The sequence below is a fragment of the Xenopus laevis genome, chromosome 8L (genome assembly GCF_017654675.1).
Source record: "Xenopus laevis strain J_2021 chromosome 8L, Xenopus_laevis_v10.1, whole genome shotgun sequence".
NCBI classification, from domain to species: domain Eukaryota; kingdom Metazoa; phylum Chordata; class Amphibia; order Anura; family Pipidae; genus Xenopus; species Xenopus laevis.
Window position 1 is genome coordinate 100,782,129 of NC_054385.1, and position 22,985 is coordinate 100,805,113.

At 37.6% G+C, this 22,985-nt stretch overlaps 1 protein-coding gene across 3 annotated transcripts in view; it reads right to left on the reverse strand.

Annotated features, from left to right (window-relative positions):
- Window positions 1-467: 467 nt before the first annotated feature.
- Window positions 468-22,985, reverse strand: part of slc25a21.L (solute carrier family 25 (mitochondrial oxoadipate carrier), member 21 L homeolog) — a 198,318-nt gene continuing 175,800 nt past the window's right edge. For all 3 annotated transcript variants that reach the window (XM_018229295.2, XM_018229294.2, NM_001097058.1), the window contains 3 exon segments: window positions 5,462-5,643; window positions 4,290-4,342; window positions 468-982 (listed from right to left, as the gene is read on the reverse strand). In XM_018229295.2, the coding sequence (XP_018084784.1) occupies window positions 921-982; window positions 4,290-4,342; window positions 5,462-5,643 (297 nt within the window). In that variant the 3' untranslated portion in view covers window positions 468-920.

The following is a 22,985-nucleotide window of genomic DNA, read 5'->3' on the forward strand; positions in this document are numbered from 1 at the left end:
GAGTAGAGTGTCAGAGAATTAATGGTCTGTGCACATTGGAACCTATTGACTCCAGCCTACTGTTGTAAATATATAAATATTGTTCCCACTGTCTACCTCCTAAACAAATTGCCCAGAAGTAATTTAGAACAGCATTTTTTTCAGAGACAGGGGCAAGATGATAACACTGCATATTCTGGGAATATTTAGGATACATGAGGGATTCTACATGTGCTTATCCAGTAAGTGTGAGGTGTGGAAGATACTGGTGTGAGTAAAACAGATGGGGGCTGAATGAATACAAACATTCTCTTCTCGCGTGACAGACATCCGCACACATTAATCATCCAGACAATCTAACTAAACTTTTATTGACCTCCTGTGCAGCAACAAACTTCATTTAAGGGGTAAAAAAAAAAATGTGTCGACTGGGCCAAAGATCAATTCAGAAGAGAAATACAAGTAGAAAAAAAAGTGTAAATTAAAAATTTGCGAGTATTGTCATTTTTTATTACGAAAATGTTTCTACATCATGTATACTTCGGTGTTGGTTTCAAAAGAAAAGGCAGCTATCCAACCTCTGACTGCTCTGATACTACAGCCATAAAATGTGAAATAAGGAGGCACAACGTGCACCAGAATTATTTACATAGATGGATGCTGAAGAATAATAGTTTCTAATACTGTGTGGAGGAGTTGCAGGATCTTGCTGTCACCAAGTCTACATCTTAGTGGATGAATATTGTCTGGAACTCCAGAGAAGACATTGCGCTGAATCCAGCAGTTCTCAAACATCAGAATTGTTCTAGTTGTCTAATTAATTGTGCAGATTAAATGGAACTAATTCACATTATTAAAACATTCTTATATCAAATTCACGTTTTTGCTTGTGCCTCTGGGCATAACATTTTACATACAGAATTCAGTTACTCCATCTTTGGTCACCAGTGTTTCTGAAGCCAGGCATAGGAATACTCATATACCAACAACATTACTGCTCCTCCTGTAAGAACATAGTCTTGGGTTAGTTCACGAGTCACAACATTATAAACTTGAATAATGCAGAGAACACAATTGCACAGAAAGTTTGTTAGTAAAATATATGTAAAGCTTATATATCTTGTTGCTTTTCTTATTGTCTTCTATTGACATCTATAGCTGGCAGAAAATCTGAAGATTATGTCAATTCAGAAATTGCTTGGGTATATTGACCAACCATAGGTTGATGTTTGCATGAATCATTTTGGTCATGTTAGAGTTTAATCAAACTAAAAAATCCAGACTATGAAGTGTATGTAGGGTCACTGGCAATGACACAGTACAAACCTGCTAAAATTCAATTGAGAACTGATTGTTTGGGCTGCGTGAAACCAAAACATCCCTAATGAAACCAACTAAAGCAGATTTTTTTCGATGATTTATATAAATAAAGGGGCAGCCTTTCAAATAGGTGTTCACTAATCTAGCATGCATGTGATGATACTGACACCCATGTTGGTAGCCCTGTGGTTTATGGATTGATGAAGGAAATACCAAAAATGATTTACCTTATTCAGACCATATTTTGTTCTTATAGTATACATGTATATACATATATATATAAAATTATCTTGGATTAAATGTAATCACTTATTTGCTGTAATTGATATGGCTTATACACCAATGTTTTAATAGATCTTTCACCCGGTTATAAGATAGGGGGCATTGACCAAATCTTAGGGGCAGATTTATCAAGGGTCCAATTTCGAGTTCATGGGAATTTGCAAAAACTCCCATAAACCATGAACTTGAAATTTGGGGAAAAAAATGGGCAATCGATTTTTTTTTTTAAAAATTAAATTTTTCAAATTTGGGTGAATGGAATCGACCCACAAACTCGAATCGAATTAGAATCTAATTCGATTCAAGTTTTTTACCCAAAAAAAATAGATTTTTAGGATCCAAACAACTCTAAATTGATTCCAGGATGTCCCCCATAGGCTAAAACAGTAATTCAGCAGGTTTAAGGCTAAAACAGTAATTCGGCAGGTTTGAGGAGGCCATCTTAGTACGGCCAAGGGCACAGAATCACCACTTAGCACTCCTTAAGGGATACTGTCATGGGAAAAAAACATTTCTTCAAAATGAATCAGTTAATAGTGCTGCTCCAGCAGAATTCTGCACTGAAATCCATTTCTCAAAAGAGCAAACAGATTTTTTTATATTCAATTGTGAAATCCGACATGGGGCTAGACATATTGTCAATTTCCCAGCTGCCCCAAGTCATGTGACTTGTGCTCTGATAAACTTCAATCACTCTTTACTGCTGTACTGCAAGTTAGAGTGATATCACTGCCTCCCTTTTTCCCCCCAGCAGCCAAACAAAACAACAATGGGAAGGTAACCAGATAACAGCTCCCTAACACAAGATAACGGCTGCCTGGTAGATCTAAGAACAGCACTCAATAGTAAAAACCCATGTCTCACTGAGACACATTCAGTTACATTTCAGTTCAGAATTCTGCTGGAGTAGCACTATTAACTGATGCGTTTTGAAAAAAACATGTTTTCCGATGACAGGATCCCTTTAGCTCTCCAGCACTTTTACCCCTGCTCATAGTAAATTAGAAGAGCTGAATTTTATTTTCTTTATATTTTTTTTCTATTAAAAAAAGATATATCATTTTAGAAAGCTGATGCCCCAGTCCAGAGACCGATTAATACACATTCCTTTTCTTTATTGCTGATAATACTGCAGCATTATTCTAATATCCAGTAGAGTATATTGTTCAAGGTATTGTAGACTAATAGATAACTAGATCCTTTTCCATGAGATCCTGTTCCAGGCAAAACATTAAAGGGCCCAAAGTTTATGCAATAAAAATATCTAACCATGAGAACTGAAATAAAGCCTGCCAATGAATTTTATTTTAGTGCTTTAGTTCTGCCCCTCTGAGTTCGGAGAATCATGATGTTACTAGCTAGCTTAGGAAAGTTCTGGGCCCTGATTTTAGAGATTTCTATAGAATGGTAGTTTTCACGCTGCCCTGAGGAGAGAGTTAATAATGAACTTGGGCCATGCATTGGCTATAAAGATACAGACATTCTGGGGGCTTTTAGCAGTTATCACAGGGCAACAGGTTTACAACATACGAGCTGAAGGATATCAGTTACCAGATATAAAACTGGCATTTGGGTATTTCTTCCTGCAAAGGGTTATTCTATTAACAAGGTCTTCCATCTTCTTTGTAGATGAAGTGATATATGTTGATGTTTAGTGACAATTTTACAATGCTAAGCCCATAAATACACTTATCTGAAACAGCTGAGGCTGTGCTGCCTTCCAGGTGCTTTGCTTGCAAGAAATACACAAATATAACAGCCGATTTAGGGGGACTTAGAAACAACTAGTATAAGAGCCTTATTTCTGTGAAACTGAATGTTTTTGGACACATGGTTTGGACGCAGGTTGAATGTTAAAAGTGAGGGGTTTTCCTAAAATAAGGAAAAGTTTTTCCATTCACTTCTTAAAAATATGTGTGCTATATAAGAACCTGACCTTATATAATTATTTTATAGAATATTAAATTATATAATAATTTTATAGCACAAAATGGTTGGGAAGAGTTACTACAATAAAACCATATAAAATAAAACTAGAAACCAATGTTTTACCGATGTTCATTTTAGAAGCTTTAGAAACTTCCACACTTGCTCTGTTTGTGCATCTACCTAGCCAGAGCCACAGGCAATGTGCACAAAATAGCAGGCCAGAAGCCAGGACACTAGCCTAAGGAATTTAGGGCATAATTTTAAAAAATACAAAGCTCAATGGGAAATGAGCACCCAAGCAATCCTTTCTTGGAATACTGGCACACTCCAAAATAAATGCTGATTCCTTTCCCTTCCCAAGCCATAGTGTGAGGCTTTTATAGGCTGTTTTCATTATATTGGAGCCTATGACAGCCTTGTACCACTCTCTCTCTCTCTCTCTCTCTCTCTCTCATTGTAAACAGTGGTGAAATATAGTAAATTAAGGTTGCTGGCTGCAGAGCCCACTGAAAAGATAGTTCTAAATTAAATTGGGGCCACCCCATTGAGCTGTGGCTTCTTCCACTTCTTTTCAACATCCTCATTCCCTCTTTTATTTATATTAACATGAGTGTTACAAGTCCTGGTCAGTTTGCTCAAGTGTTCCCTTCAGGGTCCATATAGTTTTGCTCCTCCCCTTATTATCCTGTATTATTAAGCACATCTTGACCTATAGCAATATGTATAAAAATAACAGTCAAGATATGTCTGCTACAGAGGAAGATGATAGAAATATTTACCAGGCCCAAGTCGCATTATCTTGGGAAGAAGACCTTTATAAAGAGCTAGGAACCTGAAAAGAAAATATAAAACAAAATTACATGAAATATGAGCAATCCACAACAAAAATTGGAACACGCAGTATATTAGTTATTCTGTGCACTTTCCGAATTGTCAGCATGAGCAATATTCTGATTTACTAGCAGTCCAAATGGGCTGGTCATCTTTTCATGAATTTTCTGATTTCATAAATAAAGGGGAATAGTGAAGAACGGGCAGATAATTCTTTTAATTGTAATTATATTTACTAATTATTTTTAAATCATTATATATTTATAAATAATGTATTTATTTGGTGAGCAGTTTCATTTAAAGTACATTGGTACGGCAAATATATTTTTCTAGTGTGCCTTTTTCACAGAGACAACATAATTGACACATTACTGTTACATTACTAAAATAAAAAAGATTCTGACTTTTTCTGGCTTTGTTTTACAGACAGTTATTCTATGCCCTAATTTGTCTGCCCATTTTAAGTGCCTATTGCGCATAATTCTACTCACTAAGTATCACATAATATTTTAGGCTTATGTAAAGAGCATCTGCACAGGAGGGAAGCCTCAGGTTTTGGGATATAGATATATATATTTTTACAGGAGGGCCGGATGCTCAACCTACAACTACCCAGGTGTTGTTCTACAATCCTAGCAAACCCCTAACATTTCTTAAAGCTAGTTATTTAGTTATTTAGCATTATAGATCAGGAATCACTGATCAATGCAGTTCTTTTGGCATACTGGGGTCTCCCCACTTGGAGCTCACATTTGCTCTGCACTTAATTATGAAATTGGCCATCACATTATAAGTACAGAAATGTACAATGAAACCACTGCTTGAACGTTCATTTAGTTTGACAGACAAAGTAGTTTTAGATGCACCACATCTGTAAACGTGTTAAAAGTAGACAGTGAAATCAATGGGACAGTTGTGACTGCAAACTTGCAATGTATCATTTCTATATAATTAGCCTTCCAAATGTATCACATTCATGCAAAAGTAAAAGTTTTTTTTTAATCACTGAGAACAAACTATACTCTCCATTCAACCTCAATCAATGAGCTTGATCATAATGGAAAAGTAACTTTTTAACTGGTACTGTATATTTATCAGGAGAGAGAATATTTAGAATTACCCTTCCTCCTTGTACACTGTAATAATAGTCTTCCAGCAGCTGCGATACTTAATAACACCAGGTTCTGGTTGTGGCCCTTGAATCCGACTTTTGGCTACATCAAACGGGATGTTAATAATGGAGGCCAGGGTCCCAGAGGCCAAACCAATCACGAACTTTCTGAGGAACTCCAGAGTTGCGTCCTGCAAATAATATAGAAAGACACTATGTGAAGAAAGAGAAGGCTGTAAAAAGATCAATCAAATTATTTTATCCTTATTCTGTTTACAAATGAGTCCATTATTTTAATTACTTATAACCTTACCAGGTGACATCATGCCATGCTTGATAAAAACTGTTACTCTTCTTTCAGAGACTAGTCAGGGACAGGGTTTCATTCCCATTTCTAACATTCTGAGCCTCAACTTAACCATGATCAGAAACACAGTCATCAAAAGGTTAAGGTTTGTTGTGGACACAGTTTTACCTTGGAGTGGCTGTCATGCCAAAATCTTCTCATGTGCAAGGCAAACAATCATTAATGAGCCTATTATAAGGCTGTGGCCACACAAGCTGCTTGCTCTGGCCAGGGCCGCCATCAGGGGGTAGAGGGGGTACTATCATACCGGCCCGGGCCTAAAGGGGGGCCCGGCTGTGCGGCACTTTTCGAGGCTGTGCCTAAGCTGCGGAAGTCTCAAAGAAGTCCCGAAGAGTCAAAGTCCTGAACTTCCGAAGTCCTAAAGCCGCAAAAAGACCCGAAGCCACAAAAGGAGCCGAAGTTGAAGTCCTGAAGCTGGGACGGGCAGGGCTCAAAAAATTTTGTTGTACAGGCCCCCGTGATTTATAATGGTGGCCTTGGCTCTGGCTGTTGTCAGCCTGCATATTGTTGCAGGCTGGGAGAAGCAGATCTGCTCAGTGCCCCTGCTCCATTGATTTGAATCTGTGGTGAGGCACAGCTCTTTGCACCCCATTCTAGGACAGCAAGAAGTTGGAGAATGTAAAAAGTGCTGGGGGATTGTTTCTTGTATTTTGCCCCATCTTAAATAAATTAGGCCATTACATTTACAGGCAGCAAGCTTTTTCAGCCTTCATAGGAAAGAAGACTGATACCCTTATTTAATTCGTTACTTTATTTTCAGTTAGTATATTTCTATTTCCAACTGTCCACCTGGTATAAACCCTTGGCACTGTACCCTGGGAGAAATAGCAGAATTACTTAAGAAACCACTTGGTTTTATATTCAGCAAGGGGGGAAAACCCATAGCTATTACTTTTACAGATGGATAATCTATTGACAGATAAAATGTTTTGCCCACGGCAATCAATAAAAATCTGCCCTGTCAAGGGAATATCTCTTTTTTTTGGCTACACCTGTATCCTACAATGGAATATATGCCTAATGTAACAACAACAGCTAAAAGCTTAGCACGCCTGTAGCCCAGCAATAATCCTGACCTTCTTATAGAAAATACACTTCCCATTGCTGCAGCTTTCCCTTCCCACTGGGAGCAATAGGGCTACTAAGAACTTTTGTGTCTGCGCTAGGTGTTTTGCTAATACTGTGCTTTCCTGGCTGAGTCAGTGGGGGAGATGTTATTTGCTCTGAGCCTGATATGTGGGTTTAGGAGGATTGTGGGTAATGTGCCTTTAATCAGCAACCTGGCACCCAGCACAATGGGCTCCTTGCAGAGAGATGAGGGAGGATTTCCTTGGGTTGCAACGTTTCTTCCCTGACAATCCCATTGGCTCTGTTTTCGCACATGGTCCAAATCGCCTGCGGGCACGTTTCCTCACACAGGATTCATAAATACAGTCCATAACGAGACTCTGGTTTCGACATATGGGGATGATTTGTGTAATTGGCCTTTACAATGTACTTAGTATTACTGTATCAAAACACAAGAAACCTGAGCACTCTATTAGCTAATTGGCCAGAATATTTTACAAATGACAGCAAACCCTGAACCAGGAAGCTCACTAAAATCTGAATGTGTCCCTAAGACCCCTAAATGTTAAATGAAATAAAAGAGTCATGAAAAAGCCAGCGCACACACACGGCTGCCGCTGGCCTGCAGGTTTTTTCCACATTTCTCCTCAGATGTCGCAGATCTGTCAGCAGGAAATGTTCTCCCGCTACTAAACTAACAAGCTCGCTGTAGTAATGCACCGCCGGCCGTGCCCTTGAATTAAAGAGCTTTTACTGACTGCAGGAGTTGGGACACCTTCACTTAAAGGGACAGACACAGTCGGAATCAAGAGAGAGAAATATAGAGAGGGCTTGTTTGTACAAAACAAATGTTATTTACATATTTTGCTTTGCAGAGGTTCAGTTGTGCAGTTAGCACAAAATAAACAACAAAGTCCCACTGTGTCAGCACAAACTATACCTCAGTCCATATAAATAAGTAAATAGGCATGTTACATGAACATACTACATTGTGCCCCATTCATAACTACATTTTTAAATTTACTTTTACATTTTCCTCACAGAAAAGTATATTAATATAGCTTATTGTGTGCACAGAATCTTTCTACTCTACGACCAGTGTGGGCTGCCCCAGAGAGTTATACAGGAAGTGCTTAACCACTAGGGCTGCTATGGCAACTGCTACAGATAACATGGACACCTGTATGAATGCAAATAAGGAGACAAGTAGAATGCATGGAAAACAACAAACTTATTGATATAGAGCAGTACATGTCAAGAGACAATAGTTTAAAGAAAAACCTCCCTTATTTTCAAATCTGTTAAAATGCAGCAGCAGTTGAGAAAACAATAACTAAAAGTGAATCATAGTTCATACCATGAAAAACCACCCACCCACCACTTCTATATTTCCATGTCATTCTCACCTATAAGTTTATATATATATATGTATCTATAGAATTTTAGAACAACAACCGCACTCACAGGTCTTCAGAAAAATGTGGAGTGGATTTATTCAACGTTTCAGCCCCTACATTGAAGCCGTCATCACGAAGTAAAAAAGTACATAACATGGTGTTACTTAAATGCTAAAATGGCGCCAAAATAGGCAATAAGTGATGTCAGTAGTGGGCGTGATTACAATCAGTTGTCAGTAGTGCATATACCATCAATACTTAAACATTGTTAATATATAAAAGCGACTAATAAATATATGTGAGACATCTTGTGTCTATTACTAGATTTATCCTCAAAAGTGATAAAAAGCCGAAAAGCATAAAAACAGAGTGCGATCATCACCAGTAAAAACATTCATAAAATAAATGCTCACAGAGCCCCAGCCCAGGGTAACTGCAATTCTACACACTCCCACCTGTACGAGTCTCACTCAGCCTCGAGTTTATTCAGCCCTTATAGCCAATCAACCAGGTTCTGGACTAATGTACAGACCGGAATCGATGTAGGGGATGAAATGTTGAATAAATCCACTCCTCAATTTTCACAAGACCGGTGAGTGCGGTTGTTTTTCTAAAATTCAATATGTTGCAATAATTTTACCAGCACCCAGGCACTTTTCCATTTATTTTTGAGTGCACCAGAACAGGACTTTTTTTGTGTGTGTGTGTATGTATATATATATATATCTCTCCCAAACAAAGTTGCACTCACAGGACTTATGAAAAACCAATAATTTATTTAAGGCAAACACTGGCGTTTTGGCTGTTACACCAGCCTTTATCAGTTAAACAGTGAAATATAGAGCCCACATATAATATACATGGTGCTTGGCTGGAACACACAGTCCAGGTGTGTATTCGCACTCTGACTTGTCCAAATGGGTACTATATCAAAATGTGATGAAGAAGATAAGCGCTCCAATATTTCTGATTAACAATTATTTATTCCACTGTGCATACCAACGTTTCGGTCCACATTTGGACCTTTATCAAGGCCAGTTATTTTTAATATATTTAATAAACATGAAGTTTTTAAACCCTGGTGTGCACCTTTCTTCTTGGACATTGGATAATACAGCTTTTTAAAGGTAGCACCCAGATGATTTAATCCTTAACCAATTGATGGATGGTGTGCGTTAGGACTTTGGACTATATATATTAAAAAGTTGTATTGTTTCTTATTTAAAGATGCAATAATCTAGCTATTTATGCTGACTGCATAACTGCCAATAATTCCTGGTGGCCTTAAGTCGGCAATGGTATGCATGGAGTTTCTTGTCCAGCAGCAAGTTTGGCACCCATGTAAGATGGACAGTTTAAGGCTATAAAGGGCAAAGCAGAGTAGATGGGATGTGGCCCATTAATACTGTACCTAAATAAATTGAGCAAGGACTGCTTTCCCCCACTGAATGCAGATCTTAGTGACCAGGCTTTACCATAACAGCTTTGAATCCTTCTTGATCCAATTTCCTTTCCTCTCATAATCAGGAGCACTGCAATTTCTGCCTCATTTACTATTCCAACTGAAGTTATTCTAGCATATTAAAGGGGGGGGGGTATGAGAGCAATTCTGGGATAGACAGTGCCCTTTTATTAGATAGGAAAAACAATGGAAAAAGATAATTGTCTTTAATAAAATTAAAAGGCAATAGGGCTCATACTAAAAGTATAATAAAATGAGAAAAAATAAATCACCACGATAGGCAAACTGGCACACATTTTCAGTAAACTGAATATATTATTTAATGTGCAAGATTCTGTTTGTAACTGCACCCTAATCTGTGCAATTTTAAAAGGCAGCACAGTTCCAAAAACTTTAATTGCATGTTTTAGTACTATGTCACTATGCTAGGTGAAATGCATTTTGCACAATGCAAAGCCCATGAACATGTGTGGTATAGGAACCCTTGCACTGGCAAATTGCCACTAAAATGGTAAGCATCACACTCCTATAATTTCAAGTATAAATAAGACAGTTAAGATGCACCCACCCCCAATTAGTCTTTGAGCTGGCCCCATCTACTGCGCTGGGCCCTCCTATGGGAACCAGCCCAACAGTTTGAAAAACCCCAATATACCAATTTAAAGGCATACTGTCATCGGAAAACATGTTTTTTTTAAAAAACGCATCAGTTAATAGTGCTGCTCCAGCAGAATTCTGCACTGAAATGCCCATGGGGGGTTATTTTTATAATGCTCAGTTTATGTGGTTGAATCACTATATTTACAAATGAGGAAGTCTGGCTCAATTCCACTGGTTAGTCCTAGTTAAGCATTCATTTAAGCTTCTTCGTGCCTGCAGCACTATAAATATTGGATCAATATGCAAATACAAGAAGAGCAAATGGAAATATAGGAGGAACAAATGTATTTTTAATTACTGGTGAATGGTAAATTTGTGTAGTAACAAAAAAATGTATTTAAAAAGGTAACTTCAACCAAAAATCTTTTTTGCAAAGTATAAGAAAATGTCATTCTAAGCAACATTCCAATATACTGTACATTCATTAAAAATAATATTTCTATATGCAACTGCTGTTGAAAGCAGTATTTCTATTTCCTACACTGCCGGTTGTGAAGCAGAAGGCAGTTGATAAACAGAACTAGATAAGAAGTTTCTTTAGCTACATAGTCTCAAGTGTTAGAACCAAATGTGCAGTTAGAAACAAATAAATATGGCTTTCAGTTGCACAAATATTTACTGTAAACAATCGTTGTACAACTGCAAATAATATTTATTGTAAAGTTGCTCAAAACTATGTTTTTGTTATGCAAAATATAAATTTTTAGGTAGAGTGGCATAAATTTAGGGTTAAAAATGCTAATCACTTGGCAAGTCGGAGCTGATTGCGGAGACAGATGGGCGGTCAGTACTGGTGTTTTATGGTCTTTGAGAGGCTGCAGGCTGTATGGTAAATAGAGCCTAGGGTTTAGCTGCTCTATGGTCTACTGAGGCCGACTGAGCATATGAAAAACCATTCAGAATCTGCTGACTTCCAAGTAACACATGCCGATCCCATCATTGCCGCCCCCCGGCTCAAAGACTTTTATTGTTTTTGGCAAAAATGACCTGCAAACAGCTTTAATTGGGATGCAAATTTAATGCCCAGTTTAAAGCTGCTGACAGCTTGATGCTAACACGGTCCTTTCGCCATCTGGAACTATACGCAGTTCGTGATACGACAGCCACAAAGTGTGAAGCAAGAAGATCCTTAGATGTATGTGTCTGCACGCACTTCTTGGAAAGGATATACTTTGTACTTGATCTCCTGGGAGTTCAAAGCTGGAGGGCGTTATGTTGAGAAACGTGTATTCAAATTACATTTAAAGGGGAAAAACACCTAACCAAAAGATCATTGCCTTAATATTTAATAACGTTTAAGGCATTGACTGTATGTAAGAAATACAGCTTAACAGTTAGGGAATCTTAACGACCTTCAATACATTTAAATTGATGCTAGACGCTGGCATTTCTGGCAACGTTTGACCCGTCATATAAATTCCAGCTGGCAAGAAATAGATATGGATGATTTTGCAATTTGTATTTATTATTGTTTTCAAATTATTTAGCTTATTGTTCAGCAGCACTCTGTTTGGAATAGCTACCAAACAAACAGTGGCGTGAACGAGAGACTGGAAGATGAATAGAAGAGCCTAGATATAAATATAAATAATAAAAAGTAACAATAACAATAGAACTGTAGCCTCAAAGCGCAATTGTATTCTGGCAGCTGGGGTCTGTGACCCCAATCTTTCAACAAAACTGGAAAGAGACAGAAGGAGAATTGAGATAATCGAAAAACTATAAAAAGTTTAAAAACTAATAAAAGTTGCTTACAATAGGCTGTTCTATAATATACTGAAAAGTATTTTACTCTGTTTATTTCTGTGAAGAAGAGAAGATTACTAGATGAACTGTTAAAGGCGCTTGCTCATATCTGCAGTTCAGTGTAAAAAAAAATCTATTTATGCCAAAACTAAACAAAAAGCTATCACACACATAATAAAAAGTAATGCTGCATCCAAAACGTATGGTAGTCTAGCCTTGAATAATGTTCCAGTAAAACGCAGCGTGCTAGTAAGTGCTGCATATTTATATATTTGTATTGTTCAAAGAGGCACATGAACCTACAATAAGGCACTGATCAAAAGCACAAGGGTCTCGGTATAATTGTATCAGCTGCCTTTCTGACGCATACTATTTTTGGTTTTATTTATTTATATGGTTCTGGCACAAATAAACTATTATAGTTAAATTGTTGTGCAGATATGGAAGAGCGCCATTAACAGCCCTACTACCAAGCTCTACGTTTTTTTTTCTGTTTGATAGAATGTAATGGTCCAATCCTGCACACCTTGTTAAAGCCCAATATCAATCACTTGCACTAAGCTAAACACAAAATAATGCCATTTCTGACTCTGCAATAAAGGCACCGCAAATTGGTTTCTATAAGTGTTTTCTTCGTTATGGAGTCTGATTTCAATAGAGATGAACACGCTTTGTGTTTTGCAAATAAAAAAAGAAGAATCAAAATTGATTTAGAATTTTACAAAAAGGTTCATTGTTTTCCCATTGAACAGATCAAAGGGCACGTGCTCATTTACTAACACTAGGAAATTTTTTACCAGTGTAAAAAATCATAGACACCAGTCAGGGATTTGTTTTCAGTTTCTGGCTTGTGTTTAACAGTTCTAAGCTATTTGCTGATAGGTTATGAGCACTGGCTCAAAATTAGCCTAGAAAGATGTCATATCAGAGGGGGAAACAAACAATTGTTTTTTTAGGCCAATAGTTCCCAAACTGGGAGCCCTTGCAGATGCATGAAGTTGTTCATGGTTGCTTCCATAATATCAGACTAGGACCAAAGGCATTAGACTGTGAGTTTGCATTGAACATCCCCGGCTTTGGCCATTATATTTGGATGTATCATATAAAATGTATCAATTATGTTAGACGTTCCGGATAAAATAAAGAATAGAATAGAGTAAAATCTCATATGGTTTGCAGTCAGTAGTTCCTAAAATCCAGGATTATGAAAGTATGTGAAGATAAAAAAACTCCAACTTGTCAAACAATAGCACATCATGTAAATAAGTGCAACACATAAATATGAGAAGGTTTGCAAGGTTGTATATTTTGTTCAATGTTCAAGTATTGGTATAATAGCTTCTAGCAATTTCAGCCACTGTCAGATACTGTAGTTGTGGTTTGGGAACTTCACCAATAAAAGACAATTTTGTTTTTAAACAAAGAGTAGCAATACTGAATAAAGGCACCATTATTTGTTGTTAAGAAGTAAATTGTTGATTATCCAGAGTTAGGGCTGAGTATGTTGGAGAGGGAGTAATGTTGGAGTGACACTCTACACCAGTGGCTCATGGGCAACATTTTGCTCACCAACCACTTGGATGTTGCTCCCAATGGCCTCAATTTTTTAATTCATGGTTTGGAGGCAAGTGTTGGTTGCATAAAAATCAGGAATACTGCCACAGAGAGCCTCCTGTAGGCTTCCAGTCCACATGGGGTTACCAAATGGCCAATTGCAGCACTTATTTTGCACCACCCTGGAACATTTTCTATGCTTGTGTTGCTCTCCAACTCTATATCTGAACGTTGCTCATGGGTTAAAAATGTTGGGGACCCACTTGGATTACTGTACATGACTTTATTTAATATAATGTAACTGAAATGAAAATGTGCCGTAAAACATGACATGCAATACATGTATATAGGTGAATTATGACATAATTGTGATCATATGCCATGTAATCTGTCTGACAATATTCAATAAAAAACAAAATGTTATAAAAAAAAATGTTGGTGATCCCCACTTTACACTATGATGCTATAATGAACTCTCTCATCAAGTTTTGGAAGCTCGCCCAGATCATTAATCAAGGCAATACTCATGGCAATTTGTTAATGTGTTGCCATACAATCAGATCACTGTACAGCCTAAGTTCTGAGTTAAATTTGGCAAAGATTACTGTGCAAGATATCAAATAACACTGTTGGGAGTATGGTACCCATTGGGCATCGACCACATCAACGCGCCACGATGGTCCTTGGCTGGTGGGACTTTTAAAAATGCTCAATAGATATCTGGCTGATTTTTAACTAGTTATCAGTTGGGCAGGCAGCCCCTCATACACCACTTGGAGGGGCCAAGTCTCCAGATTTTATTGGCCTGTGTATGGCCTTTAAGACAAAGGAACTCCCCTTTTTATTTTCTACATGATAAAAGAAAATATAATACCAACATAACATAAACTCATTCTGATTTCAATTGCAAATAACTTAAAAATACAATGGCCATCTCTAATTAATTTGAAAATTGCTTAGAATTACAAAAATGCCCGTCCTTGTATAAACATCTTCTGTGCAGACTTTTACATAAGGAATTTCCAGCAGTTTGTTTTGACATTTAAAAAAAAAAAAAAAAAAAAAGATACTGTGGAAATATTTGCCACCCAGGAATATTGCATAGAACAGAATGCTGTCGGACTTCTCCCAAATACCATATGTTCACTGGATGGATTCGATTACGCTGATGATGTCACCCATAAAAATCTATGGAGCCCTTGGGCAGACTCAGGAGCCAATAAAATAGTTTGGAGGACTGCACATGGGCCTCCAGTTGGACAGCCCTCATGTAAGTCTCAGAAGAGCACTCAAGCACCTGCTTACGGCTACAGAAACCTTTCACTATTATTTGTGACTGTTCCAATATGCGATTTCGATAGGGAAAACTTACTCACATCTAGAGTTTCTTTTTCAATCAACTGTTATGCAAATTGGTGCAAGTGAGAAGGCCACAGGGGGACACAGGCTGGGGCAATTTCTCAGTAGCTTCTGTTTATCAGAGAATATTACACTGAAAGATTTATTCTTGCAATTTAATCCAAGGGACCAGTCACTAGGGGGCTACAAATGACATAAGCATCCGCCCTGATATTTACACAAGCTCTGTGTGGCTATACCGAGGCTAACAATCCACTGGCATTCAAATTCTACCTATTATCCTGGTTAATTAATGATGTGGCTGCTTTGGCATCCATCCATACTCAGAATAACCATATACAGAAGGAGGCAGATTCTGGAATTCCTTCACTGTGCAAGCCACTGCCACTTCTGATAAGCTGTTCCATCTGTCCTGCACCCTTGCTGTAATTCATTGCATTATAATGTTACCAGTAAGTCTTCTCTGATTACAGAACATGACCTCTTGTCTAGCCCACCCATCTCTCAGTGAAATATGTTTCCCACTTGAGTACTAAGGAATCCATTAAAGAAACACAGTGCTGCAGTGTATGTATGTTTCCATACATTTTGTGTTTTTTAAACTATAATAATTAGAGTAGCTTGGTGCCGTTTACCAAAAAGCGTTGCAAGAGCTAGAGATGTTTAAAGAGCCCTAAATTAATTTTCACAAATTCTGTACATTTGAAAACGTATAACTTTTTTTTTTTTAAAGCCTAGTATTTTTGTTTTATTTAGGCAATAGATCAAAGATAGCGGAACACAGCAGAACCAACAGTAATAAAGAGCGGAACTTCCAAGACAAGGTTTTTGACCCAAAAAACTGTTTAGTGAATCTGGTTTATACTATAGTGCCATCCCTTAGATACATTGTCAGACTGGGGTTGTTGCTTCGGGGGCCCCCACTCTACCCGGGCCCCCTGCGGTGAAGATACGTTAGACACCTCAGGTCCCCCTGAGCTGGACCTCGTTACAAAGCTTTCTTAATTAAAACAATAGGCAAAAAATATGTTCCGCACAAGCCCTATTTATTGAACGTATACTGCAAAAGTGGGTATACTGCTCCATTAAGAGTAATGGTATACGAGTTTATTCTGTTGACATAGATGTACTAGCATCTTAAAAACAGGCAGTTGTTCCTAAGTAACACACAATTTTCCTTTTTTATGTGGCTGGACATTTTCATCTGAGAATGCCCTCATGTGGCTTCTTTTAGTTGCATAATTAGTACAGTATAAGAAGGGCTATAGAAGGACATGCAAAGGGATGAAGAAAGAAAGACTAAGGGGCAGATTTATTAAGGGCTGAAGTGACAATTCGTATTTTCAAATATTTTTTTTGGTCAAAACTCTCAAATTCGAATTGTGAATTATCCAAATAATAAATAATTTTTAATTTGAATTTCGAGATTTATCATGCTCTGGCTCTTTATGAACTCAAATTCAACTATTCTTCTCATTAAAACCTTTACTGAATTACTATATAAGTCAATGGGAGAGGTTCAGGGATGAATTTGGTAATGTAACCTTCCTGACATTCAAGTTTTTCTTGGAGAAAAAAACTTGAATCGAATCGAGTTTTTATAATTCGAATCGAATTCCAGTTTTCGGGTCGTTTAAACTAGTTAGAGTTTAAGAATTTTTATGTCATTATTACATTTCAACTAGGCGAATTTTGAATTTATGGAAGTTTAGGGGAGTTTAAAAAAACTCACATGAATTTGAAATTTGACCCTTGATAGATGTGCCTCCCTGAATAGACTTTTTCCAAGATCCTAGGGCAAACAAGGAAAAAATAAAAATAAAGGTATAGTGACCTTTTTTTGTAGAAAGCCAGGGCATTTCTAGGTAATTTCTATGTGTAAATCAATAACAATTCAAATTTCATGCAACCAGCACATTAAAACATTGTCCTTTTTCATTATATGCAGAGTATATCAGTCTCCTATGAAACCATTCATCTACTACTTGTATATTTTGACTGCGTAGTGCCTTTTATTACATATAGGGGCTAGTATTATTCCTGTAATGTCAGATAGCACTATAGCTTGTATATGAGTCCAGCAGTTTAGTATAAGGCTAGCAGAATTTCAGTGGCACTCTATCAGGCAAGCCACAAGAGAGTCTGAAAAGATTATAAATAAGGTTCCCTAAAGGGGTTGTTGACCTTGGATTTAACTTTTAATATGATATAGAGAGTGATATTCTGAGACAATTTGGAACTGGTTTTCATTTTTATATTATTAATCAAATATATTTGCAAACATGGAAGTATGCCATCTGGCCGAGCTGCTTTTCTCACATCAATTTTGTCTACATGTTATTGGATAATGTCTTGTTTCAACCAAGAAAATCTTGTTTGTAGTATGCCATTGGTACTACATAAACACACAAGTATTCAAACACGACACAATTTAGTAAATGGCACTGCTTGCGTTCCTTTGAAATGTATCATAAATCAGTAGAAGAACAGCTGCAATTTGAATGAGATGAATGAGAATGTACAATTACTGATGTGGATTTAGAGGCTTTGTCCTCGGCAGCACATGGCATCTGTAATGTTAAAAAAAGTTGCACAATTTGCTACTGCAGTAATTAGGCATAGCAACCAATCACATAAACTGGTCCTTTTTTTACATGAAATATCTAATTGGATGCTATGCTATGGGTTACTAAACTGCATCTTTTATTACATTAACATTTAAATATAAAAATGTATCAAGATGCAAAAAAATTCATAGTTGTAGTTCAAACTTAAGACCCTTTCTCCAGTAATTTTAGAGCCCATTTCAGGTGAGGAGTCGCATGCAGCAGTGCTGCCAAGTATCTATAGTGCAACAGGAACTTTTCTCTATCACCATAAATATTCTAATTCTGAGATATGCTAGTAACTGCATAGCAAAACTTTTGCTGTGTAACAGATTACCAAAAGCAAGTAAACACGCTGCAATGTGACACCGTAAAATCTCCATGTCCAGCTTCGTAATTTATTAAATAAATAATGACACAGAGCAGTAATCTGAGGGCCCTTCAGGCTGCGAGTCAGATACTCTCAGTTCTTACAGGTTGATTAGTCACACAATAAATCATGGACATGGATATGGCCTTTTAATCCTTTGGACGTGATCCAGTTAAATGTGACAGTTTGACAATTTGTCAAACTCACAGGTAAGCCAGTCAGCAGACTCTCATCTCACAGCGATACAATAATCAGTGAGATATGGTTGTGGCAATAAGTCTTATGGCTTGTAATACTGTTTTCTCTAGGCTGATGTTGATGCAAGGAATACAAAGATACGACCAGTCCATAATACACAATTATGGACTTTTTATTTATAAGCACGGCAAAGGAAATTGGATGTTCTCATCAACAGGTCCAGGGGTGCTGCGCCAATGAGGTGAGTTGAGAAACTCGAATAAGGAAGCAGCAGCCCACTGGTTATGAGGGGTGGCAAAAATGCTGCTCCTGGTAACTTTAACAGCTTAATTTCCACCTTAGTCGACAAAGGGGCCGGGATCACCCCTGTGCAGGTCAGTGGTTTGATTAGCTAAAGCAGAGGTCCCTCTGGAGTTGGAGAGCAACACAAGCATGAAAAAAGTTCCTGGGGGTGCCAAATAAGGCTGTGATTGGTGATAGACCCTATGTGGACTAGCAGACTACAGAAGGCTCTGCAGTGCACCTGGTTATTATTCCACTAAAACTTGCCTCCAAGCCTGGAATTAAAAAATAAGCACCTGCTTTGAAGCAACTGGGAGCAACATCCAATGGGTTGGAGAGCAGCATGTTGTTCACGAGCCACTGGTTGGGGATCACCAAGATAAAGGGACATGCTTGATATTGTGAGATGCTTTGCCACACTATTTTAGCAATAGTAATGGATGTTCAAGTGGTTTCAATTCAAAAATTTTTTAGGGACCCTGAGACATTAGGGAGGAATACCTATTTTGTGTGCCTTTCAAGGTGTCACTTGGACTCAAGGGAACACAGAAGCCACAGAATCTGGTTCACTTGTTGCAGTTATGATTTTTTTGCATGATATTGATATGGTATATATTTTTTAAAGTGAGAGGGAAAACTGACCCTCTTGTCCTTGACCACAGCAAGAAACTCCGCTGTAAGGTGCAACAGAACTGTTTTTTCAGAGCACTTAAGAATCACAGACACATGGGTAACAGGAAACAAACTATCCCATTTCAACACAACTTGTTTGAATTGTTTAAATGCTTAAGCTAAAGAAGCTAATGTGCTCTTGGCACAACAGGTAAGCTTGTATCAGTGCCCAGTCAACTGAGGTATCTCTAGTACAGCAATTATGAAAGATACAAAGACTTGGTTGTTACAGGGATCTTTTTCTTTACATCGTTATTCTTCAACCCATCTCCAAGTAGACAAAATTAGGAACCAACTGTTAGAGGAAGACTGAAGCCTGAGGAAGGAGTGTTTTTACAGGGTCAGATTACGGGCTCAATGGTTATAAGCTACAAAATTCTCTTTTCCATTAAAACTATTTTTTTTCAGGATCCAATTTGAGGACCCTAAGGGTCCTCACTTTATCGTTCAGTAACATACCTATGTCACTTGTGATTTACTACCCTAACATTGACTCTATATGATGCAATGCCAATAATGTTTTTATATTTAGGGGAATCTGCCAATGAGTCTGGGTGGCTTACAGGTTGCATTGTAGATGAGAAGGCCAGAGCTTGCATGATGACTAATAGTGAAACTAAAAACTCCCGGAACATTCCATGCATACATAACAGGATTAGCACACAAAGTCCAGTAATATATTAGAGATGTAGATGGGCAGAAGACAATAATTTGCCCAGTAAAGGAGCCAGGGCAGGTGAAAGACAACAAGTCCAGAGAATAAGACAGTGGCCAGGGCTTGTGGCAGACAAATAGCAATGTCTGGGAAACAGGCCAAGGGACAAGAACTAGGAGAACACAGAAAAAGTTCAATATAATTAACGTATGGGTTTTTAATTAGATTTAAAGAAAAAAGGAGGAAGTTGTCCAGTAAATAGTACAGAATAAAAAAAACTATTTCTAATAGACAACAGAAGAAAAATATTTTATAGGAAACAGAAAAAATTGAATATTATGTCCATCAGAAAATTTAGAGCTGTATCTGAATATCCACTGATATCTATCTTCTACAGCAAAATAAAGGGAAAGTATACCCCTGAACAAGTCTCTATAAAAAATATATTGCATAAAACAGCTAGTAAGTAAACCCTGCTTCAGCTAAACAAATAATTTTCATAAAAAATACTTTTTAGTAGTATGTGCCACATTGTAAATAGAAAACTGTCATTTTAAGAAGTAAGGGGCACCCTGCGATCATATGATTCACGGGGCAAACAAACAAACCAAGGGCACACATACATGTTAGGTCACATGAGCCGATTAATGGACAAAGTTCTGTCTTTTATTCCCACACTTCTTCTTGTTACTGTTAGAGCTGCAGTATTTCTGGTCAGGTGATCTGTTAAGTATTCATTCCAGGGGGAATAGTTTTCCTTTAATTTGATTACCTCCCCCAGTTTTAGAAACCATATAGCGGTTGTGCATATAACAGACTAACCCGAATTGTAATCAAATGTTAGCCACTGGCACCCCTAATGTCCCTAATGTATTCCCTCAGCATCAAACATATTGTGCATCTATATTACCTGTATGCATTGTATTAAACTTCATTGAGTGTTTTCAGGCACTTACTGTGACAATTCATTCCATCCAGGCATAAGGAGTTAAAAGAGAACATATACTCATTTAGTAAATAGTGTTTATCTTCCATTTAACATAAATACACAAAAGCAGGAGAGCACAGCGCTATTAGTGGACCCAAAACACAACTTCTCTAAGTGCATTATGTGTAAAGGACCTCCCCAATCTATATCTGGTAATGTGCAGATATAACTTGGAAAGGCTGCAAAAACATGGCCAGTTCATGTGGCCTCCATGTGGTCATCCAGAGGATCAGCCTAATTTGGGCAGCCAACATGGGCAAAGATCAGTTCATTTAGCAGATGTTTCCATATAAGGCTAGCACAACAGGATACATGCATACCCTTATACAGTATAAACATGGCATATTTACCCTTTAAAAAAGGATTGAAAAAAAAATTGCAGAGATAAGAATAGTAACCAAACAGAACTTACCAAAAATACAATAGTTGAAACAAATTTAAAGCACATGCTGCAGTGTTTGCAGATATATCTTTCAATGGTTTTTTAAGGGTGTTAATATATTTTATACACAAGGAATGTTGATCCTTTCTGATTTGTTTACAAGGGCTTTAAATACATCATTATATCGCCATCTCTGTTCCGAGATGCAGAGTCTACATGTGGCTTTCTAAACTATAACACAAATGGATACTAGAACATTTGGCTTAAGCCAAACTGGAGCAGCTCCCTTGGGTGTATAAATAACTAGTGAATGCCTGCTGCGGTGAGAAATAGCCAAGGAATGCTGTTTGGGAACCAACTGTGCCACTGCTCTGAAGCATTTCCATGGCAATACCAGCACCTCGAACAAGGGAAGAGTGAGGCCCCTCAGGTTAATATATGTCTTAAGGGCTAATGAAAACTGACAAATACAGGATTGATTTTACAAACATTCTATCCTTTCTAGTAGATTTAGTTTTATCAGATTCACAACTACTTTTAAGCAGTTTCAGCTAAGGCCAGTGTTGGAGGGGAAATGACACCCTATGTAGATAGGATATATAAGGCATCCCCGGAAATGAGAAAAAAGGGCCTGCTTATAAAATATATGTTTAGGTGCATTTTTAAAGGCTAATAAAAGAGATCCAGTGTTCTGTCTTGATTGTATGTTATAAGTATAAATACTGAGAAATCAGAGTACACTTTAGTGTAGGGTAGTCTGTTCAGAAGCTACGTGGGGCCCTGGCATTGCAAGCAGTCTTTGTCCATAAGCCAAGGGGAAAACATTGTGATCCTCTACAACTGCGATACTAAGGGGGTTTTATAATAAAATGCACAGAAGCAATAACCCATACCAACCTTGCTTTTAATCAGGTGATCAATAAATTCTACCTGCTGATTGGTTGCTCTGGGTAACTGCTCCTGGGCAAATGAGCTCCTGAAATATATACTAAAAGTATCTTTCAGATATTAAATGATTTATGTCTCTTATGTGTTTTTACCAACATTTCTACCCAAAACGACCCCTATGATGGTAGGTGACTGGGCAAATATCTTCCTGACCCTGAATCCATTCCTTCTCACCATGGAGCGTTAGTAAAACAAACTATATGTACATTTGAGTTCAGCGACTAAATTAAATTAGTTGCTAAATTTAACCTACCTTTATTAGCCCCTCTCACGAGTAAATGCAGGTCTGAATGCACTGGGATCTCCAATTGGAGGCAGCCTAGAATATTTTTACACCCCGAGACTGCTCAAGAGCTATACTGACCATGACAACAATTTTATTATATTCAGTATAATATTTCTAGTCCGCAAACATTTTGTATGATGAATTATATGCCTCCCAATTCTCTATATGGAAAGCACGAGCTTGATGGATCTTCTACACTGCCTGTTGGATTCTTAGTTTGTCTGGTGTTTTACAGTGAGCATATAATCCATCCTTTTGGCTGATTTCAAGTTGTTACTAGTGTATTTCAAGTTCTACTTACGCTAGTGGAATGGTGAGTTGAAAAGAATTATTCCTCCCAAAGTATTACATATATCCTGTTTCATCTAGCAATAGAAACATTACATCTAACCTGAAGCTCATAAATGCCTGTTACCATAAGAGAAGGTCTCATTGTCCCTATTACATTCCAAAAGAATCCTATTCATCCCTTCAGAAGGAAAGAATTACACACATAAGTTACTGTAATACATGTTGTGATGGCCAGGATTCCA